The 24,055-nt window shown below is 39.4% G+C and overlaps 1 protein-coding gene across 1 annotated transcript; it reads right to left on the bottom strand.

Moving 5' to 3' along the window:
- Nucleotides 1-921: 921 nt before the first annotated feature.
- Nucleotides 922-20,562, bottom strand: mvb12ba (multivesicular body subunit 12Ba). The gene is made up of 10 exons (XM_073478547.1): nt 20,473-20,562; nt 15,930-16,052; nt 11,823-11,930; nt 11,510-11,606; nt 11,150-11,279; nt 9,473-9,616; nt 8,227-8,321; nt 6,377-6,432; nt 5,987-6,046; nt 922-4,234 (listed from the first exon to the last, which is right to left on the bottom strand). The coding sequence occupies exons 2-10, from the start codon at nt 16,038-16,040 to the stop codon at nt 4,148-4,150; spliced, it is 888 nt and encodes a 295-aa protein (XP_073334648.1). The 5' UTR covers nt 16,041-16,052; nt 20,473-20,562; the 3' UTR covers nt 922-4,147.
- Nucleotides 20,563-24,055: the final 3,493 nt, after the last annotated feature.

Genomic DNA, 24,055 nt, shown 5'->3' with positions numbered 1-24,055 from the left:
GACAGAACTATATTAATACTACACAGAGTCAACATTTGGTTGCAAGAAAGTGAAAACTAGTAAAGATAATAATGTTTGAAAAATGAAAGATTCTTCATTTGGGTAAAAAATGATTTCCTGTTAAGTTGATTACTGTAAACATTCTGCAACAACTATCTAAATGAACACGTGTCGCAAAATGATCACTCCCAACTCGTCAATACAGCAGCTCGGTCAGCAGCCTTAAGCTTCAAACTATGATACTCTACTTACCCCTCTAGCATCATCTCTGTGATCAAGTTAGCAGTAATACATAATATGCAATGTTTGGTTTGACTTTTAAAATAAAGCTTGCTTACTAACCGTTCACTTATTATGACGTTTGGTCTTTTATTGACATTGTTAAAGAGTTGCAGTTTGGTTTGGTTGAGGCAAAGATCCTACTTTGTGGTTAAGAGTGACTTGTTTTTGAGTTATGATGTGTCAGTAAGATAATGTATGCAAGTTTACTTTACTTAAGTCACTTAGGCAATGTTACTTAAGTTCGGAGACTGAACGTAGTTATTTTAACCCAAAGTGGATGTGAGCCCCAGTCTCCATATGATGCCACCCTGAACATCCCAGAACTTGGACTTTTCTTGCTCTTTATACAATTGCACTAGAGGGGTGCCTTAAGACGTGACACTACAAGGGTACCTGCAGAGTCACATTTAGAAGCGTATGGCCACTAAATACTGTATCTGATGTGTTGGGAGTGATAACGGGCTGAAACACCCAGCAGCGGCTGACACCGGTGTTGAGGCATAAAAGTATTTGTTTTTAAAATATAGGACAATATACAGATTTGTTAAACGCTCAAACATATTTATCAGTCTCAAATGTCCAGAAGTGATCAGACTTGAAGTTGACATCATCATCCTTACCAAAATAAAACCCAAACAATTTCAATTCATCATAGTTTAATAAAACTTCCTTATAATAAAAATTAAACTGATGCCATTTTGTCCATTCATTAGTGAATAAACTCTATTTATGAGACAAAATCTGTGACTTGATCAATAAACTACAAAAATAAGTGTCCTATTGAAACCTCTGACATCTCATGTCACCATGCATGCAAACAGACATATCAAAGCAGGATTGTTATTTGCTGTTAATGCAGACGTTATTAGTTAGCTATTAAATGATTCAGCAAAACTGGCATGAAGTTATAACCCCAGCTGTGTGTAGCTTTGCACAGAGCAGCCCGACACACTCAGCTCAAATACACAGAGCATCACATGAAACATGAGCCGTTTATCTTCTCACCCTCACCAGACATGTCAGCAGTGCAATTGACAATTACATTACATTTGTGAAAACAACAGAGGGTCACAATACTGACATAACTAATAAATTAGACAAACAAAAATAAAATAAAAAGGAGTTAATCCATGCATTTATGACTTGATAATATTGCAGACACTTGCGGGAAAAAAGTATAACAAAGCATTTTTTAAAATGGTTCGTCTTATGAAACGAACGGAGTGAAAATAGCAAAGTAACACAGGGTCATTGTTCTTCACCAAAGTCGCTGGTGCTTTTCAAGACAATACTGTATGAACACAGAAAAAGTCACAATGATTACACAGAGACAGTGTGCTGGGGGGATCTTCAGAGTAATGTCTCAGTATATGGATTATTTGTGTCAAAATTCAGTACAGTCAGGCTCCACTGGATACAATAAAGATTAGTGTACTGTAATTAATAATTGGGATTACATGACAACATTAGGTCACAATCAAGCTTAACTTTGACATTTTATAAGTAACTGGATATTCTTCTTAACAAGACACTTTTTTCACATTAATTTTCCACCAATGAGAAGCCAGTGTTGGAGCTGGTTCCTGAACCGCATCTTGAGTCTTTTGAAATATCTCCATTACCAAAGAACTTGTTGTTGCCTGCCTAAACTGCTTCCATGCCAGCCCCTTCCTTCCTTTTCTTTCCCTCCAGCCCTTTTTGGTGTCAAAGTCCCAACAGTGTCAATAAAGCTGAGCTCCATATTAAGTTCTGAAGTGATAGTGGTCTTTACATGTTAAATTGTGTAAAAACTAAAAAAAACTAAATGAAAGCTATCAGACTACGAAAACAGAATCAAGCTCAAAGAAACAGTTTGTTTAAAGGACACAAGCTGAATTAAAGACCTACCATTATTACAGAGGATAAATACACTGTAGGCACAAAGCTTTTTCACATGTAACCAATGTACCCAAAAAAAAAAAGAGCACTTCAGCATAACAACTTTATCTTTGCTCCTGTATGATAAAGAACAGACAACAATTTGGGACACTTATACTGTGACCTCTTCCTGTTTGTAAGCGCTGTGCTTAGAAGAGTAACTTTAAACAGTAGAGATAGCTCTGACGATGTAAAGAAACTCGGGCTGGGTATCAAAACTCAAAACTTTTTTTGGTATCAATCAAGTACCAGAAGTTGGCATCTAAGAAAATGTGTCAAAATAAGGATGGAAAAAAAACATTCTAATATTGTTTTTCTGTTTTTGTGAATAAAGTTTCCATTAAGCTCAGTGATGTTTATGGGAGTTGTAGTTGTGGGGTAGTGTTAACAAATGAATCATTCATTTTGCTGTTTATGAAGGTTTCTGCTTCAACGTCTTTGGACGTTGGACACTGAACTTTAGATTGTACACAGTTGCAGAAGCTAGTATAACTGCAGCTAGATATAAGGTATTCATAGAACCCTGTTTACATACGTTACTTTTATTTGAGGTTTCATTTGAATAGATTGAGACTGTGACCAACAGTAGTCGGATGTAGACAGATGTGTTGTAAAAAACTAAAATGGATGACCAAAAATTAAACTAGAATGCATTCAGGTTTTTTTTAATTGTACTGTGCCATAGATTTTAATGCATTTGTTTAACATTTGAAGGAGTGGTGTTTGAGATAAAATGGGGGTTCCTCTTTCCATTAAAAAACCTTTAAAAAAAAAGAAAAAAGTTTTATATTCATAGTTTCAAGTATGGCCTTGTTTCCACCAAGCAGTCCTGTTCAGTTAAGTTTGGGAAAAAAAGGTGGTGACCCCCGAAGCTCGACCAACCACAACCAACAACTTTGCGCACAATATAAGAACGGTCTGAACACAAAAAAAGATCTTGCATCAAGGTACAGTACAAAGGGTACTATGATGGAACTACTTCGGTGGAAACAAGGCTTATGGTACTAAAAAGGATTGTTTTAGTACCAAATCAGGTGGCATATCATCACTAATGTGGAAAAATGATACCCAGCCCTAAAAAATAAAGACATTTACTGTTGGATAAAAATCACAAGAATAGTGGTAGATGTAGTCCAGCAGTAACCTGTGTCAGGGTTTAGCAACCTTTAAGCAGTAACAGTGGTTCTATTTGCAGGCAGAGTAGCTGGCTCATACAGATAGTGAAGGAGTGGTTAACAGAATATCTGTAACAAAAAGGAAGCACACTGAAATTCCCAACACAAAGTGCACTCACAGACACACCAGTATATTACAGTAACATCTAGAGAACAATAAGAATCATTCCCCATCAAGAAGACCAGTATAAGCTAGAAAAAATCCCATGAGACGATGTTTTCCTTTTGTATTTCCAACACATGAAGTGGGATGATGGTCCTTCCAGGTGCCTCGATTGTGGCCAATGACAGAGCAGCGGGTCTGTCATGAACAAGAAAGGCAAATATGATGGCTGCTCTCAGACTCTCATTCTACATCAGAGAGCAAAGGCCTAACAGGTGCCCTCCATCAGAATTAAGTATCCTTTTCATCCATTTATCTTGTCTAGAACAAGTCCTTCAGATGTGGAGTGGTTATTTGTATTACAGGGAACAACACTCAAGTATGTTGGGAAAATAAATGTGTTTTTAAATCATATGAGTGAAAATTCTCTCCATTTTCTTGAGCAACAAAAGGTCTGTTTTGTCCAACAATGGGACATTCCCTCTCATAAGCCACTCGTCAATGTTACAGTGGTTTCAGTCAGACCCACAGAATCTTTGTTGTTTTTTTCTTCTCAGTACAGGTGTTTGGGACTGTTAGTTGTGCGGAGGTCCTCAGTAGTTGTGTACAGGTCTCTCCTGCTGGGGTCCATAGGGGAAAGTGTTGTTAGCAAGATGTTAGGAGAGGATCCTCAGGCCTCAGAGCTCAGGGAGGTCCGTGTTGGACTGGGAGGGAGGCGAGCTGCTGCACTGTGCTCTGTGCGGAAACTGTAATCATACTGACAGAGGGGAGGAGGGTCAAACATTAAGACTGTAATATGATCTGGCAGAAAACATTTCATTCTACATCAAATTCATCAAATCATCAACAAAGCTTCTCTGATTTACAATGATACAGTTCAAATTAAGGAACATATTGACCTCTGGTGGACTCTGTGTGTCATTACAGGTACATTTCAAGTGTGTAGGCACTAAAATCGGTGTACACTACTTTCTATGCAACCTTTGGATCTCTAAAATACAAACATGACAAGAGACTGTGCATGCTCCACAGAAACCTATATAGGACCCATGCACACACACATAAACTGGGGCATAACTGACTCCAAAAGCAGATGATGAAACTCAAATTCAAACTGAAATTCATACCTTTGTGTGAAATAAATTGAAATATTAAATCTCTCATGTATTATGTATGTAGAGTTCATTTGCAAAACAAAAAAAACACAGATAAAATCCATTCTTTAAATGAATAAAAATACACCTGTATGGGTGGACACAGAATGGCTGAACAATTGCTGTTCTCAATGCACTCACTTTCAAACAAGGGCCTAAAAACTGCAACTACAATCCGTGTCTGCCTCCACCTTGGTACCTACCCCACTCAGGAGGAACTTTCCATCTATTGCAACAAGTCCCTCATCAAGGGGGATTGAACACCGATGTCCCCTTGCATCAGCCTGTGGTACGAACACTAAATAGCTAGGTGTCTTTTGGCTTCAATTTTTATGACAGACCACTTCTTTCCAACCGTGTGAGTTGGCAGCGTGCACTGCCTCCCTCACACACAGCCACTCTATAGCCTTTTGGCTTTGTAGAGCACACACTGTGTCCACTGAACAATATAATCTACCTTGCCTCTACAACACCGACTACTTCATAGTTTCACTTGATGGTGTGATTGTCATGATACTGGCATTCAATTATTAAATATGCTGTAGTGAAAAAACAAGAAAGTAGTGACAGATGGAGGCCTATGTATTTCAACCTTCACTTTCAGTTCCCATTTTAAAGGACGGAAGCAGCACATCTGTAATTGACATAAAAAAGTGGTAGAGGCTGTCTGCATTGTTTTCTTATCACATGAATGTTTTGAAACAAACATTTACTTGCTAGTGTGGCTGACAGCCTTCAGAGATTTACTCACTAAACTGAAAATCTACCTGCACTTTGCACTTGGCGAGTGCTGATTTCAGACCCTTATCCATGCGAATTTAAAAATTAAAAAAAAAATGATCACTGGATTTATGAATCCAAATCAGATCATTTGAATGGAGATCAATTTGAATAGAAAAACATGATTTTTTTTTAAACTCAGCTCTAGTTGGAAGTGTTTCTCATTTTAACAGCCACGATTCCACTTTCTTCAAGTCAAACCAGAGCAGAAATCAAGTCCTGTTTATTACAACTTTGTTCTTTATAGCAATATTACTACTACAAAGTCAAACAAGTAATGAGGTATTATGATCAACATTTCATGTGTGCTCATTCGAAGTTTGACTTCAAAATAAAGAGGTTTAGATAATGATGATAAACTGCTGCTTTATTACCAGCCTGTCAGATCATCTGACTGCTCAGGTTTGTACACCTGTCAGACTTTTTGTAGTGTTGTCGCCATGTTCCCATTTTTTTAGCAATTACTTTGGTGGCTACAATGTTATCATAACTGATAGAAATGATGGACAAAGCTATGAAAATATCAATTAATCTGTAATCCTACTACTCCAACTCGATTACATTTGTCTACTCACCTCTTTCTCAATCTCAGCCAGTGACTTGATTGTTATACCCATCAGATCCACCTGCTGCAGCTGAACATGAAGAGCAGTGATGGTTAGTTAGTTAGTTGTCCAGTTGTAAACAAGTACATGTCGACAACTTTGGTGTTACCTATACAGTTCTTTTCTTTCAGCCTGTTACTATCAAAAATATTTCAAGTTCATTGTACTTTACAGAATATTGACCAGTCGAACAAGAGGACCAGCTTACAGGTTAAACATAACTATCTTAAACATGAGTGCTGGAGCAAAGGTATTTAAAGCACGAGACTGGACAACTCTCCTATAGGAGGATAAAACCTGTGACCCACCATCAGGTCAACCTGCTGCCAAAACACTAAAGACTTCACTCAGGCAACTTACGTCGGACGAGGCACAGGCAAACTTCTCAGAGATCATGAAGGGCACTCCATCCATTGCTGAAAAACAAAGTTCAAATAAATGCTACATCAATGTGTCTTTTACACTAGCAGCAAAGAAGTGACAAAAACAAACATTTATTCAGAAAAAGAGACACTTAAGGGCCTATTTTAATTGACCTGAGAAAAGCGTACTGCACACTCACTGTGTGACTGACATTTTGGTTCATGTAAGTGCAGCAACACAAACTTCAAAATGGCTGGTTGAAGTGGAATAGACCCTTTTCATGGCAGACATATTGACTTGTCAAACAAGGAAAAACATTAATGATGGCTGCATTCCATTTAGGTGAGCTAGGTCCAGAGCTCTGGTATTGTGCATGCTCGCTTACTGGCATGGCTTTCAGGGACACTTAAAAGAATGGTGCCCTTGTTAACATTATTGGTCACACCTGTACTTTTACTGCTTTGACAAGTCAAAATGTCTGCTGTGAAAAGGGTCCATACAGATCAGAAGATGTGTTGTTAAATACATACGCTCTCAGCCAGTCACATTACAGACGTCTTCACTCAGAAAAATCTGAACCAATCAGGCTGACGTAGGGTGTGATTATTTTATGGATGCCACTGCTTGTCTTGCTAAGATGCACCCTGCTGTGCCTGTCTGTGATTTGTAGAATCCATTATTTGGGCCCGTAAGGTTTAGGCATGAGGAGTGTGATTGGTTAGGTTAAGAATATCAGGGGAGCCAATCACAGACAGAGTAGGGCGGGTCCCAGCAAGAAAAGCAGTGGAATCCCATTAAGACGCATTTATGCGATATGTTTAGTTTGATGATAGTATAAAAACATCCATGTTTCAAATTATAATGTATTTTGTTCATTTCATTGTGCCACAAACCAATCCTGATGACATCAAAGACAGAGCAGACTGATGGGATGTGAACAGGCAAAACCTATAGTTAATAAGTGCAATGATGATTGAAATACATAAAACAAAAAAAAGTATATTTCTGTCAAAATTAGTCTGCATATTATGTTGTCATTAGTCACATCTTATCTCAACAGCAGCAGTATGTGCATGGTAATGTATCTCAACAACAATAAAACATAAAACACCAATTTTGCTGAAAAGAAAGTTGGAAAGGAGGCAATGATGAACAGGATTACTGAGCCCCGGTCTCCCCATGTCTCCTGTGTAAACTGTCTATCTTTGCAGGTGATTTGATCAAAGTAAACACAGTGTGCGATGGCACTGTGCTCTGCTGTGGCACTTCTGAAATCAAAAAGGTTCCAGATTTATCAGCACAGGATATGAAAAAGTACCTGTTCATGCTACAGTGGACATCAAAAGAACTGAACCTGCTGATACTTGTCATTTTGACAATGTGAATTATTCTTTTCTAATGATGAAGCTATAGTTAGAGACTATAAATAACCAAGTCTCATAAAATCTTATCATCTACAACTCACAGCAGCAGTGAGTATATTGTAAAACACTATATTTTTTATAGTTAGTATAAAAAAGTCTATTAAATTCATTATATCACTATGGCTGGATTGATAATGGGAAACACTGTGTGTCACAACATGGGCATAGCTCTGATATAATGTTATATTTAGCATTCTAGTTAGAACTCTTAACTGGAAATCTACGGTTTTCAGACTTTGCTAATGATTTTGTACCCATGCAGAGTCTTGCTGTTCCCAGTTTGATCTTCTTGAGTCTCTGATTACGTTGAAACCAATATGGGAAATTGTAAAATTGTATTTTTAAACACAATTACAACAACATGTGTGGCAGGACATTGACTTTGACATTTGTAATTGTGAATTTTCATAAAGTGTTGCTGACCTGAGATTGCATACAGGTTGGAGTTCTGGTGTTCATAGTCTGGCCTAGTAGTGTTCTTCCCTCTGAAGCTGGCCGGGAGAGTCATAGAAATATGCCTTGGGACAAAAAAAAGAACAATTGAAGCATCTGGTTAGTTCAGCAGAGAGCTCAGTGGGCCTTAATGTTTAATCACAACACAAATAAGACAAGAATTAGATAGTGTCCTAGATAGTGTCCTATTTTCTAAGTGTATGTTAAGCAGTTGTCTGGTGTTTATAGGTTGTGTGTGGGTTTTTCTTGTGGTTGGTTGTGAAATGTAAAACTAAAAGTCAGTGGCGGATCTGACACAGTGGATTGTGAGCTTTAGTTTCCCTTGTAAACACCCCAACCTCTAAGGACACCCGCCTGTCTGCTCTGCCTAGCCCAGAGACACTCTGGCACCCAAGAACGTCTCCAGGATGGGAAAGGTCAAAAACCCCACTTAAACCCACTAAGATCGGGCTTTTGTGTGCAATGGGAATGAGTACATTGGGCATTTACACCCAGGTCAATTGACTCTGTAGTAGACCTGGGTTTTTATCACCTCGGCTCGGCTTTGATCTAAATAAACGGCCCATGTCCATTTATTCATTGATTCACTCATCTACCAAAATACATTTGCATTGAAATGTTTTTAAATACTTACACTGTTGACCCCAGGAAGACTAGCTGGTTACTAAGGTACCAGCTAATGGGGATCCTTAATAAACAATAAACAGTAAATATTGGTACAGTATGTGCAATTAGTTTTGATTAATTAATCACAAAACTTGTAATTAGTTACTTCTTTTTTTTTTTTTTAAACTCCTTGACAGCCCTATTCATTTGATTTTGAATTTTTTGTTGTGGTTTCCTATTTGCCGTTTTCATTGCACTTTTGGGCACAGTAGATCGGACAACAAACTGTAGATATTCAACTTCACTGCAGACAACTTTCCCCCTTTCGGTTCAACATGGCAGCAATCAGACAGTGCTTTTCTTTGTTTTCCAGCTGAAAGCGTCACCTTTTCCTCCTTCACGTTCATCTAAAGATAGATCGGTTTCCCTTCTCTTGATGAAAGAATGTGCCAAGGACAGTGAACATCCTCTTTCCATAATTCAGCACTGAGCAAAGAGTCTTATCCATGTGAGTAAATGCAGGATACATGTGAGCTAGCTGGGAAAGTGTGTATAAATCTGGCACATGTAATCACACACGTGCACAAAGACATCATTTGGGTTGACATACTTGGGCATAGGAGCTGCTGGGACTGGAGTGGAGCTGGAGCAGGAGTTCACATTCTGGATGTTGTTGGTGGTTGGAGTGTGTGTGGAGTCCTGGGCCCGAGGTACATTCCCCATACGATACCAGATTCCCATGTTGTTGAGCTCTCTGTCAAAAAAGTTAATAAGCATTAATAAACAGAAGAGATAAAAAAAAAAAAGACTTTTAACATAATGTAGAAAAGTTACACATTTAACATAAAGCATGTCCAATTTTATTTATATAGCCCAAAATCACAAATCACATTGCCTCAACAGATACAGGAAGTGTTGAGTTTGTATTAACAGCATAGTGTTATAACTTGAACAGGTCTGGGGGGAGTGAGACGTTGGTTAGAGAAGTATAGCAGTGCTGTTGCACAAGTGGGCAGATGCACTACTCAGGGGAACTGAGAAATGCAAAATACCACTGATTTCCTCCCAGGTTGGTACCAATACAATGTAGAGACTTTGTACCTTCTCCTGTCAAAAGGCACAGCGCACATGGAGCCATAGTTCACATATGACTATGACAGGCAGAAGGTGAAGTAATTCCTTTGAACCCAGTATAATTTGAACTAGATCCTGGTGATAGTGTAGTTACTTTATACTGTGTCCCTGTTGACAAAACACACCTTTACCCAAATTACCAAATTTGAATATCTATCTTTTTATATGAGAATCGATCATACAACAGAAACACTTGGGATCACAATTATCACTCTTTCCGGATTGATCCGCACATGCTGAGCTAACCGGCCATCCTGCTATCTAACTGCTTGCAGCTAGCTCTCCCCACCTACACCTTATAAATTTGTCAGCTCAACCTACAATAACATAAAATTAACTGGTATAAGCTCGTAGACCAGACCAGACCAGCAAATCCAAAAAAAAAAAAGCCCAACTGTAGTCTACACACGACAAAAACGAGCCTGTCCACTATGTCATATTTGCACACAAACTTCTCTTTGAATACATCGATTTCAAGAGATTCAGAGCTTCTTCATGCACCACCTGAAACACCTGAATCACCTACTGGCATAAGCCCCATTCACACTGCCCTTTCAGTGCGGGGGGACAGTTTTGCTGTGGCTCCGATCTGCCCCCAGAGGTAGTATCAGAGCCGCAGCAGAGGGGAGCCGGCGTCTGTGTGAATGGTAAACCCGGAGGCGCGGATCAGGGGTGTGTCGATCTGATGGTGTTCACTGTCTGACAGCTAAGCAGATCCTTCACTCATTAAATAAAAGAGAAATGTCCCACACTTCATCCCACAAAGCAATGTTACAGGACCAAACAACAGTAATGTGGTAACTAGTCGTGTCTTTGGCATCTTACACGATTGGTTCAGTGTGAACAAACAAAGGCAGAGAAAAGGCAAGCCTTCGCTGCGGAAATAATGCTGAGTCTCTGTGTGAAAGGGCTATAGTGTGTTTTTCTATCTAACACCCTTCCAAGAGAAACTGCCTGAAAAAGTGTGAAGATCCAGTTGAAACTGCAGCTGAGAAGAGTGTGAAACATGTTTCAACTACAGTCTAAATAATTTCAGTCCAAACAGCTGGATAATAAACTATTCTGACTAAGGATACTTTTTCTTGTACGGAAAACTACTTTTCAAGTCAACAACCAAAACTAATGTTCCATCATATGGTCCCAAGCTGCTCACCCTATAAAAGTGTACTGGGGAGGGGCCTGTTTAGAGCGTCCCAGGATGCGGATGTCACAAATAGCTGCCTCTGTGGAGTCCCGGGGAATAAACTTGATGCAGAGTCGCCTCTTCCTGAAAGCCTGCTCCTCTGTGGGACACAAATGAAACAGACAGACGAACTGAGAGTCACTCCACTGTAGAGAGTCTGCTCATTGACTATACGTTAATGCCAGAGAGAGGTTCTCTTCAGATTAACATGATAGTTCCTATTATTATAGCCAGACATATTTTTTGTGATTTGAATATAATTTAATTGCTTTCAAACACATTTACCACAGTGATGCTATCAGTGCCTGTCTACTTGACTAGATTACTTACGAGTGTCAACAGTCTCTTGGATTGGAATGAAACCCACAGGCAGAGTGTCCTTTATATCGATCAGCTTCATGTCCACAAGAACGTTGCCCAAATGGCTCTTTAGAGAAAGGGATAGAGGAAAGAGGAGAGAGGGGGACACATGAAGGGAAGGAGAGAGAAAAATAGGCCAATGGAGTGAAAAAAAGAGAGGAGAAAATGGAGGTAAGCAGGGGGTAAATCAGCCAAAATGTTCACCAAACTGTTCATTTAAATGCTAAATGTATGAGATAAGATTGTAAGCGGTACAGCTAATTGGTGAGGTGCGTTTACTTACATTTTCTTTTGAGAAGACCCTGGTGAAGCAAAGGTAACGGGTCACCTTGGATTTGAACAGGCCATCTTTCCACAGGTCAGCATCCAGGCCATCTGTTGTTGTAGAGACCTGGACACAAATAAGTGAAGAGAGGAGGGGATCAGACCCTTTTCAGACAGGGATTTTGCTATAACGCTGCAACGAAGGCTCGTCTCTACACTGCCTTTGTTTGTCCAAACTGTACCAAGCAGTGGAACCAAAAGAGGTGTGGTGATACACGTTGTAACATTGAGATCTGTGTTTTTCCACCTGTACATCTAAAAATGTATCCGCCGACTGTTTCTAATCATATGGTTGCTGTTATAATGTGTTGTGATTGAGATCCTGACCCACCATATATTGTGGAAAGTGACAGAAGAGAAGTTTTTTGCTCTAAATTACATCACATAATTGCCATCAGTAAATAGAGGACCCTGTCTGGCTCTCAACCTCGGAGAGGGATGCTGTTTTCTGGGGGGAAGTTAACTGAAGACCTGACTGTCGCGGTGACTTGTACTCATTAAATTCTGTGATTTTTGTTACTACCTCCGCTGACGAATCATTCTGCCTCTGTAACTTTCACACAGACAGTGAGGCGGAATATCGACGCAAGATTCCCGCCTTTGAAAGTCGGTGTGGAAGGGGCCTCAGACAACAATTACAATATCTGGGTGTCACATGGTTCTGCTAACCTGTCTCTGACCTTTGTCATCAAAGGAAAATAACATGAAGAGGACATCTGGATTCTTTAACAGGCTTTCACTGTTACATGACAATAGTATAATAATAATAATGATAATGATAATAATAATAACGATAATAACAACGATAACAATTAAAAGACATCCACTGCAGCTGTAAAGATGACGTTCACAATATAAGGAAAGTGATTCCAATGTCTAAAGTCAGCGCAGTTCTTAATTCCTTAAGTAGTACACAGAGATGAAGGGTTTATTGTGTAGTGCGACAGCAGCTGCTGCATGTGGTTTCAGTCAAATCTTCAGGTCACACATGCCCAGGCACATTTGACCCGCAAAGTCCAGTTTGTTTGACTAGTGAGTTTGACTAGCGCTCCATACCGTGCTTAAGCACAAGTACACTTTCTTGGCTTTGGCACAGTACGGTTGCTCATGCACAAACACAAGCACGGGTAAACAACATGGACACGTGTGGGCCAATGTGAGTGCGCCCTTAAAGAATTCCTCTTGTTACACACAGTAAAGATAACCACAGCAACTCCCTTGATTGTTTGGGCTGGGTTTGTTACCATCTACAGGGCATTTTACTAGTCTTTCTTTGAAACTGAAATCACAACTATCATTCATGAGTTTATTTCTTCACTGTTGGACTATTGTAACGGTCGTAGGGTATTAATCAGAAATGAATCAACAGACTCGAAATAGTACAAAATGCAGCAGCGAGACTCCTAACAAAAACCAGGAAAAGAAAACACATTTAACATTGATTTTAAGATTTTACTTACTACTTTTTAAGGCCCTTCATGGCCTGACCCCAGAAATACATATCGAAACTGCAGCCCCCTTACCAACCAGTGCACAGCATAAAATCCTCAGGCAGGAACCTGCTAACTGTTCCCAGCTCTCACTTAAAGACAAAAAGGGACCGAGTGTTTTCCATTCAGGCTCCTCAGCTGTGGAATCACCTGTCTAAGGATCTACGGCTGGTTACACCAGTGTCCTCTTTCAAATCACTTTTAAAGACTTGTTTTTATCACGGCTCTAACTGAATGTAACCATTGCCTTTTTTCACTTCTTATCTTGGTGTTTTTACGGTTTTAATCATCCATTGTTATTTGTTTTATTTCTCTTTTACTGTACTACTTTGTATTTTATTATTGTGCGTTTGTGTTTATTGTGAAGCATTTTGTAATGATAAGGGATATACAAATAAACTTAATATCATTATCATCATTATTATAATTATTATTATAACTTCATCAGTACAACCTGCAGTGAACAATTCTATTCCAAATTACAGTGGTGGCCAAAATTATTAGAACACCTGGCATATTTAAGAGGTTTCAGTTGTTTTTGTTGAATTGGCCATTAAAATACCCATAAAACGTATGAAATATCTACAAAGTCATCATTAAGCTCTATAAACCATAGAATAGTGCCATCATAAGGTGATTTAGCTCATTTTCCTTACAGAAAACAAGCTAGGCCTATTACACTGTCAATGTCACACAATCATGTTCCTTCACAGAAGAAGCCAAATTACTTGTGTAATCATTGTCAGGTGTGATCGTGGTTAAGTTGATGGTGATGCAAGAGTCTTTTTAAAATACAAGGCCTATCCTGCTCATTAAGTGATTGATAACATCAGGGTTTTGTCACTGAGGCCACACCACCAATTGGTATAAATTCAAAGCCTCAAGAAGTAGTCTTGAAGCACATGTTGCTCTTTGAACATGGCTAAGGTGAAGAAGGAGCTAAAGAGTGAGCAACGGGTTCGAATAAAGGCCCCTTTTGATGGTGGCTGGAGTTACCGCCGCATAGCCAAGGACTTGAGTTGCAGTCCAAGCACTGTAAAGTACACTTTAGACCGCGTGAGTGAAGCATCTCAAAATTCTCAGTCTTAAGGACCGAAGAAAGACCTCACGAGAACTGCGTGACGAGATCAACACCACAATGACTAATGGTGCAACAGTGTCTTCAAGAACTGTGCGTCGAAAACTGGGAGAAAAAGGACTTGTTGGCAGAATAGCAGCAAAGAAACCATTACTGAAAGAGAAAAATAGAGTGAAACGCCTGAAATTTGCAAAAGAACACAAGAAATGGACAGAGGAAGATTGGTATAAGGTGTTGTGGACTGATGAGTCCAAGTTTGAACAGTTTGGCAACAAGCGAAGAGTGTATGTTCAACGGGGGGAGGGGGAGAGATATAAAAATGAGTGTCTCTTGCCAACAGTTAAACACGGAGGGGGTAGTATTATGGTGTGGGGTGCCATTTCAGCCTCAGGAAAAGGTGACTTGGTGAAAATTGATGGCATCATGGATAAGAAAGTATACAACAACATTCTGGTGAGGCACGGAGTACCATCTGGGAGTCGTCTTATTGGGCCTGGATTTATTTTCCAAGAGGACAATGACCCTAAACATCCTTCTAACTGTTGCTGGAACTACTACCTGCGACAGAAGGAATCTGCTGGAACATTGAAAATGATCGACTGGCCCCCTCAAAGTCCGGACCTCAACCCCATCGAGCAAATTTGGGGCGAGTTGGAAAATAAACTGGACAGATCTATTGTACATTCAAAGGAAAGTCTTTGACTTGAGTTGCAGAAGGCATGGGATAGCATTAGTGTTGAAGTTCTCAGGAAATATATTGACACTATGCCAAAGAGATGTGCTGCTGTAACTGCTGCAAAAGGTGGACATACCAAATATTAAAGTTAAAAGTGGATAAAAACAGTAGGACTCACTCCATCTGATATTTGTTGTGCTCAGAGCAACCATCTGCATGTTTCATGAACATTATGAAATGAAATCATGTTTTGGAGGGGAAAAAAAGGTCAATATTTTCAGATCTGTCAGGTGTTCTAATAATTTTGGCCACCACTGTATATATTTATGTTGTTCACCACTCCATTCTGAGGCACTTATGTTTTCTGTTGGTTGGTTGGCTCATCAGCAGAATTACACAAAAACTACTAAATGGATTTCCACGAAACTCGGATGGAGTATGTCTCTCGGCCCAGAGTAGACCCCATTTACTTTTGGTGTGGATCCAGATATAGCCACCAAATAAACAATGCAATGACCCAAAATAGAAGGCTAAAATTGCATAACATGCAAACAAAAACACACACACACACACACACAGGTTTGTATATATTGCATTATCAAAACATCCTACATAGGAATGTACCTGAGTCGAGCCATTCTGGGTTTAGGTTTTTGGAGTCATGGCATGTTTGGTTCAGCAATCACTTTGACTCTTATCTTTTGCTCATTAGATAGTCTTGAAATACATCAAAATGGGCTTTTTGTTATTATGGTGTCATGATTACAGCTTTGACAATTTTTGGGGCTGTTTGTCTGTCCTGAGTTGTGTTCAGTGACTTACCACATCATATCCAGTGGGGGCCCTGTTCCTGGAGGCTACTACGCCAACTCCAGTGATTGGGTCCATGGGCATCTCAGGCAAAGCTTCAGAAAGCTCCCGAACCTCAGGCATCTTTGTAGAGTTCTGCAACAGAAAGCACCATGAGACCTTAAGGTATTAGAGACAGTTCCTCTGCCTGATACTGAGATAAACACTCCACCTGGGTGATGAAGCTGATACAACTTTATTGAGGTCAGTGTAGGAAAACAAATGTCTATATTACTATATTATTTATATACATATAAAAATAAACTATATTAATCATCACAACATCAGATATTTAAGTCTTTGGTTAGTGGCATAGTGTATTGCGGCTGGCTTTATTGTATTATTTTAATTCACTTTTAATGGAAGTGCTATTGATGGAATTTGCTCCTACTTACGACCCCCTTGCTCAGTCCAAGCCTATCTTGGAACTTGGCCTTTATTTTGATCATGATTTGAAGTTTGGTGACTGTATCTCTTGTTGCAGGGTTTAGAGCTTTTGACACTATCGCAGTGACAAAATTCGACCCCAGACAGACGGACAGACATGTAAACACCTGGCATGATACTCAATCGCTTCTGTGTTAGTTCCCGCTACACAAGGTGTCTCCAAATGTTGCCATGATGACACACACACCAGTGATGTTGCTGGGCAATGCATCCTGCTTCTCTGACACATTAAAATCTGAAAGGACACAGTGAGGTCACTATCTATGTGTCCAAGGGGGACGCACAATATTTTATCACAATATGTGATAATGTTTGAACAACAAATCCGTATTGAAGTAGAGTGGTGTAGTTTGTATTCCTAAAACTGAGAAATCAGTTAGCATTTTTGCACATCTAGTTCCCTTGTCTCACAGTCTACGGGTTTTTTGATTGGTTTTCGGTTAAATGCCTAAGATAAAGTTTGTGGTTACCACGAGCTGAAGATATTTACAAGTTTGGTCTAAATGTTGCATAATTTAATTATAAAGAGCACAGCAATCACAGAGACTCATCTACTCACTGGTCCGTCTTTACAGGTCGACTTTAGTTACAAACTATTCTAAATCTGACTTTACAACTTGTACATTGATCAGTTTATAGAAAACATGTATAGTAACTGTAGTAAGATGCTTAGTGGTGGTGACGTTTAAGTCATGTGACCTTAATGTAGTCTGTTTACAGCCTAACATTAGCTTTTTAATTTACGCTTTGAAAATCACAAAGTGGTGTTCATCTGTGAAGGTTATCTTGCTGAAAAAAATGTGTAAGTATCATAAACTTGTGTTTGTCACAGAGATTATTTTTCCAAAATCCAATTCAAAATCCCATAGACTATTGTCGAAGGAGCCAGGGCAATGCTAACTTCTGGGTTAGCCTACAAAACTACATCATCGCTACGCCACTCTGTAATGAGTCCCAGGGACTCACTATATTGAAAACCTAGTAACATCACACACACGCACGGCTGTTGCAATTGTTAATTAAATTACTCAATGCAGAAAAAAGGTCCCTTGTGCCTGTAATACTTGTACAATATTGTTATTATTAGTATTATTATTATTATTATTAAGTCATATTTCTCCTGCATTAATGTAAAAGCAGGATTTTACTGTTGTTGGTTGAGGTGGAGCTCATTTTGAACTTCATATCATTCTGAGGCTGTGCAGATTATGTTTATGTCTTTAAACATGCCTGGATGTTACAACATATAGTAGACCCTGCAAATCTGTTTACTAAAAAAAAAAAAAAAAAATCAATGCCAACTTTTTCAGTTTAATTTCATCACATGCAACATCAAAACCTCAACGGGGAGCATTACCTTTGCATGACATCATATTAGGAAAAAACACTAAAACAACATACTTCCACACCCGCACAGACAGATAAACTGTGATATCAAGTCAAAAATCCAGCTTGTCAAGTCTGAGGATTAGATAACTTTGTTGGCCTTAACTGAGACTGGGCAGTGAGACTGGGAGAAGTGCCACGTCATTGTGATTTTACTAGTTTTTCAATGACAAAGAAAACTGGTGTAAAATGTAATCATCCATAATAATCATGTATTATATCGCAATCGCACTATCTGTCAAAATGATTCTTACATGTTTGACTGAAGCCTAACTATCCAGTCTTGTGGTATCCTGCAACACAGCAGCATATTAATAAGAACTGTGGAGTTTACACAGGGCACGAAACACTTGAGAAGCTGCCTGGACAACAGAGGCCTCCTGCATGGCATCTCCTTGACTACCATAGTCCTCTGTTCAGAGCCTTGACTGACTGTCCTGACTGACTAAACATTAGCGTGTCTAAAGTTATGTTAAAGAACAAAACTGATCCCAGGAAGTTGCAGACCAACAACCTGACACACTTCTACATCCAGACAGCACAGATACGTATCTACAGCTGAGTGTGTGTTTACATGCAGATCAGTGGCCACCTCTGATTTATCCAAACTTGTATTATTTAACAACATCCATGTAACAGATAAACCTGATTTTATTCATCAGGGTAAAGGATTGATAAACGGACTCCTTTTCTTGGACATTGAGCTCATGACATTTTCAGTTCTCCTGTATGACTAAGACCCAGTGATGTAGCTGTGGCAGCAATGTAGTGGGATGAAAGAAGAGCTTGATGCCTGAATGTTACATAATTATATGAACACGGTTATTTAAATAAATAGGGAAGTTCATGATAGTAATGCACAATGAATTGCGTGACTTAACAACCGGGATGCAACTAATAATTGCTTTCAATATTGACAAATGTGCCACTTATTGTCCCTATTGATCATCTGTTTGTTCTTGGCTAAAACATAATTCAAGGAAATTATGAAAAATGTCACCATCACAATTTCCTAAACCCAAAATTGAAATCATCAAAACCTAATGAAATGATCTTCTCTCACATCCTCACACCTGGGTGGCAGAACAAAGGGATTTTTTTCGCCCAGAGTTGAACTTCTCAGGTAGCTCCTACACCAATCATATTGTTGTCTTTATGTTTAGAATTAAAATGTTCAACATAAGCATCAAGGTTTGGGCAAATATGTATACTGAATGTTTTAAGACTCAGCAATAAGTTCAGCCGATCCTGTAAAAGGAAATGGATGTGTGGATACCAACTTGCAGTCCTTAACCGTGGTAAAGCTGGCCTACAGGGTAGTGTTGTGTTATGGAGTTATATCTAGCAGGTGAAACTGAGAGGGGAGGACTCTCATCTGATGTCAGTCCATTAAACCAGGCTCTTAAAGCTACGCGTCATGCTTAGAGTCGAAGCTTCACCAGTGAACAACAAATATCTGGTTACAAATAACAGATTATTATTAGTAATGAGACATTAAATCATTTAGTCAATGAAAATGTCAAAAGAGAACTTTCATCTCAAGATTTGCGCACTAAAATTCATGCTGTTAAACTTCTTATTTTGTCTATACACAGGGATTTATTAAATAATATGAAAACATGACATTACAAGCTGCTTTAAAATACCTTAAACATGTTTGGTTGGATCTTTATGTTCATGACTTGGAGAACATATAACTAGATTAACTTTATTGGCAGAGGGTGGACATGCAGTGAAACTCACCTGATTGTCAGCTAACCTTAAAGCTAATCATGTGTTGCCATTTACAAAGTAGGAGAGTGTAACTGTGCTGGTTTATAGTGAAATCAGAGTATGTGTGAGACTTGGCTTGGCTTTATTTGACATATTTATTGAAAATGCTACTTTTATAACTGGTTTAAGCCACTATTATACTCCTGCCCATTGGATACACAAGAGTAAAGAGCAGCATGAAACATTTCTAAAGCAATCTATTGAATACAGCATTGATTGTGTTAACTGGCTAGATACCGAATTCACCACCACCCTCATTATTTACATAAATATAACATGATTGTGTATCAAGTCGCTCCGTTGAAAAGAAAGGCATCGATAACTGCAACCACAGATCAACTGGGTTTCGCATCCTCATTACTGGTCAAGGCAAGTTAACCACTGCTCTGTGGTCTGACAGATTGCAGTGCGAGTAGCTACATAATTAGTCGGGTTAAGCATCTACTCGCTTTGCTATTTCTACAATGTTAGTTATCCCTGCCCACGTCAGAGTAACATGTCATTAAGGTAAAACGATTACCAGCATGCGTTTGTCACTCTAGTTCCCTAAATACAGACCGTGGTTTGTCAGCTGTAACACCCGCTGAAAGGAAACATAGCAGCGATAGCTTCTAGCTATGAGACACAGCTAACAAGCTAGCCAGCTAGCACGCTCGAAGTAACCAAACACCAGCTGCGACAAACGGGCACCGCTGTCAGACGTTAATGTTGGCTAGGGTGTTCCTGGTAAGCCCGGAGAGTACGTTATCTGCCAGGCGACATAAGAAGTCACAATACATGTCCAAGTCACGGTACTATCTTACCGTTTAAGACAAAGCGGCTTTACACGCAATACAGGCGCTTGGGCACACCGAATAAACAGCAGCGCTAGCTGCTAATGTTAGCTAACTAGCTGAAGATGTCCACTTACCTAGCGAGGTTAACAGTTGGATCCGATCGGTCGTCGTTTATTTTCCTCTGTGTCCTCTCTCACAGCTTTTCACAGTTTTGGGGACACGTGCATCTTTATGAAATTGCTCGGAACAACGAACGAATCCAACACATAAGCTGCTTTGTATATATTTGCATGGTGGTTCTGCAGCTAGCGGTTTCAGGAGGGTGCCATTAGTGGAGCTGTTGGAGGGGACTGGGGATGGGGGAGTGATCAGTGAGCCAACTGGAGGAGCCTTCCCCCCCTCCCTCCCTCCCCGGGCCAGCGATGCCTAATGATGCAGTATTCAGTGTGTTTGGACGCTGTCTCTTATTTCTTGATAAAAACCTGTCAGTCAGTCGAGGACTAACTAAATCTGTAACAGATGAAAACAGATGAATGTGAGGCTGCAGGAGCATGAGCCTGTAATCATTTCATTAATTGCACATTTTCTTATGAATACTGTATGCACCACTAAATTACATTATGAACCAAAATGTGAGAGGTTTTGAGATAAAACCTGCATTATTACTTGATTTTTAGGTCCCATCTTGTGCAGGGGTCTTAAAATCTAGTTTAATCCCCCTTATTGTCTCAGTATGTGGTTTAACTGTATTGTGCTTATATTGTTTATTTTGTTAAATGTAGGCTAATTGTGCACTGTAATCTGTGGATTACCACCAACTAACTACTGATTACTAACTAATGGGCTACATAGCCAGTACAAAAAGAGTGGGTGAGTCAGTCATGAAACAGACAGGTCTGTTTCAATATGAGCAAATTCAATACACATTTGTAGGGACAGTTTTATGTTAAACCTATCTGACATGTGGACTTTGAATGGGGCAGTGTGATTCTCATGTAAAACACAGGAGGAAGAATGAAGGACCTGTGTCAGTGGACTGACTGCATCTAAAATGTATCTGTTCATACAGTAACTTCATTGATTGTCCAGGTCCCCTGGATGAAATTATAGGAGCTCTTGTCCGCTGAACTAGTATTGTCATAATCAGTTCTACTTCAGTTCTACTGCCAACGATTCATCACTCTGCACAAAAAATAGAATCCTCATCTACAGCTGCTTAATATAAGGCACGTCTTCAGAGTTGCCGTTATGAATAAGAAACACATAGCACTTTGGCATACCATGGATATAGGAATCCTACAAACCTTTTGGGGTACAACATTAGAAAAACACTGACATTATCAAAACAGCGAGTTTGAAAATAGCAGTCAGATGTTCTTCCAGCAGACAAAGTGCTACAACTGTTTTCACTGAGTATCATTCCCTGAGATGGGTCAACTGATCATTGAGAGAAAAGTTAGTGGAATTCTAATTTGCACTAAATAGGTTAAACATGGTTGCTTATGGGCTGAGCTGACCAGTGGAGGAGGATATGAATTGGTCCTTATTAGAGGGTCCTGTCTGAGCTTGAGCACCCTAGAGATGTAAGATAGTCAAGCGTGTTTCTGTGGGAAAAAATGAGTTGTTTGCAATTCTTACCATGCTCTGAAATAGTTTTGTTGATCAATGATTTTTACTGAATCAGGTAATGTAATGGTTCTAAAGTCTCTCCTTTTATTTTCCAGTCCCTACCTTGGTGCTTTCACTCACAGTTCAGCTCCCTGGTCACAAGAGGGTAGCACTGACACAAAATTACAAAGCTACACGCGTTAAGTGTCAGCAAAAAGCCACTTGGAATGCATATTTTCTCGACATAACTGGAACAGCCTAATAACCTCTTGATGAGGTGATCGACGATAACCGTTCACATTTCAGATTCCTTTGAATCATTGTTCCTAATTTGAAAACGTGCAGAAAACAGACCACACTTCAGGTTTTTCATTACAAACACTTTTGGGTACCAAGAGGTTTATGGCACAGAGGCGTAAGATGTATCAGTCAGTGTTTGATAAAAATAAAATAAAAAACTCACTGACTCACTGATTTTATTTCTTGTAGTGAAAGCTGGGGAAGGCATTTTTGGCATCACTGGGCATAAATTCCATTATACCCTTTGGGCATGTTGTAATTCAAGTTGTCAGAGAGAAAAGTAGACTTCTGCACCTCCATGGCTCTGTTTTAGGCTTCAGAAAATCTAGCTTGTGACTGGAGTCTTTGGCCAATCACAGGTCGTTTCAGACAAAGGGCATTTCTACTGGCTGTTCTACTACAAATGCAGATGTGGATGCCTCAGTACCTTATCATGGCATACATGCCATACAAGCGAGGTGAGGACAGTCAGCAGCACACAGATGAGCTTCCTTAGAATGGTTTCTGCCAGTTTGTGCAGAAATTCTTTGGTTGTGCAAACAGCTGTTGCATCAGCTGTCCAGGGGGCTGGTCTCCGATGATAATGCAAGTGAGGAGGCTGGATGTGAAGGTCCTGGGCTGGTGTGTTTACACGTGTTCTGCGGCTGTGAGGGTGGTTTCATATCCTGCCAAATTCTTGGAAACAACTTTATCACTTATGGTAGTGAAATACATATTCAGTTAACAGGCGACAGCTCTATTGGACACAGTGTGCACAGGAAAAGTCTTAGATTTTTACTGCAAACTTGAAAATGGGAGCAAAAACAAAAGTGTCGTGTTTATATTTTTGTCCAGTGTAATCTAAGTAATGGAAAAGGAATATGCACCATTAAACCACAACAAAGTGACATGATAAGGCCTACAGTTAGGTAGCTAATCTTGAGGCCCTACATGTATGCAAATCTGCAATGGACAATGTCATGTTCCACTGTAGGAGTCTCAAACACAATGCAGGGAGATTGGTAGAAAACAAGCAGCAACCTCTGGGGCTACATGTTTTTGCTTGTACAGTAATAATCCGGCTGATCTACTCTAGAACTGTGCAGATGCACTCAGGACATTTCTGCAGAAGCCTCCGACAGCAGCTGGAGAAGGGCCCTCTATTCGGACATCTACACCACTCTCTGAAGCATGTAAATTCAGATTTGTGAATGTAACAATTAAACCTTGTTACTAATTACATTATTGTTATTAAATTGTTATTAAATTATAGTATTGTTAAACGTAAATACAACAACGTAAACATGTGATCTTCCACGTTTTTCTCTTTACTTGGTAAGAGTGCTCTCAACAACTCCCTCTGACCAAAGAGGAGAGCAGAAATAAGAAAACACTGCTGAATCCCAGAAATCAACGGTTACAGACAAAATAAGAGAAAATCATGGATACAAACATTAATAAGAGAAAATGTGTTCGTATATCACTCCTTGCATGAGGCCCAATGTTGATAAATGAGGCTCCCAGGAGTTTTCAATTAACATCATTTGATGGTTCAGTGGTTGGTAAAACATTGTATAGATGCAGATTTAAGATTTTACTGAATAAATAAAAGTCTTAATAAATTCTACCAAACTTTTACTTGTGCTAGTCTAGTGTGCTAGTCAAATCCTTTATTATTACAGTTTATCTTTTGCTTATATGATGAATTCATGAAATAAATAAAACCCCACACACAATAGAAACTAGTATGCAGGGTCATAGCTACCTTTGAGGACACTGAGGTCATGTCCTTGCTATTTTTTTCTGGGTCTTTGATATCTTGATACATAT

This window comes from Pagrus major, chromosome 12 (genome assembly GCF_040436345.1).
Source record: "Pagrus major chromosome 12, Pma_NU_1.0".
NCBI lineage: Eukaryota > Metazoa > Chordata > Actinopteri > Spariformes > Sparidae > Pagrus > Pagrus major.
This window is presented reverse-complemented; position numbering and strand designations above follow the sequence as displayed.

Coding starts and splice junctions, on each gene's coding strand:
- mvb12ba (XM_073478547.1), bottom strand. CDS start 16,040: ATGCCTGAGGTTCGGGAGCTTTCTGAAGCTTTGCCTGAGATGCCCATG. Junction 11,280..11,509: donor CCAAGAGACTGTTGACACTC/GTAAGTAATCTA, acceptor TGTGTCCCACAG/AGGAGCAGGCTTTCAGGAAG. Junction 9,617..11,149: donor CCCCAGTACACTTTTATAGG/GTGAGCAGCTTG, acceptor CTTTTTTGACAG/AGAGCTCAACAACATGGGAA.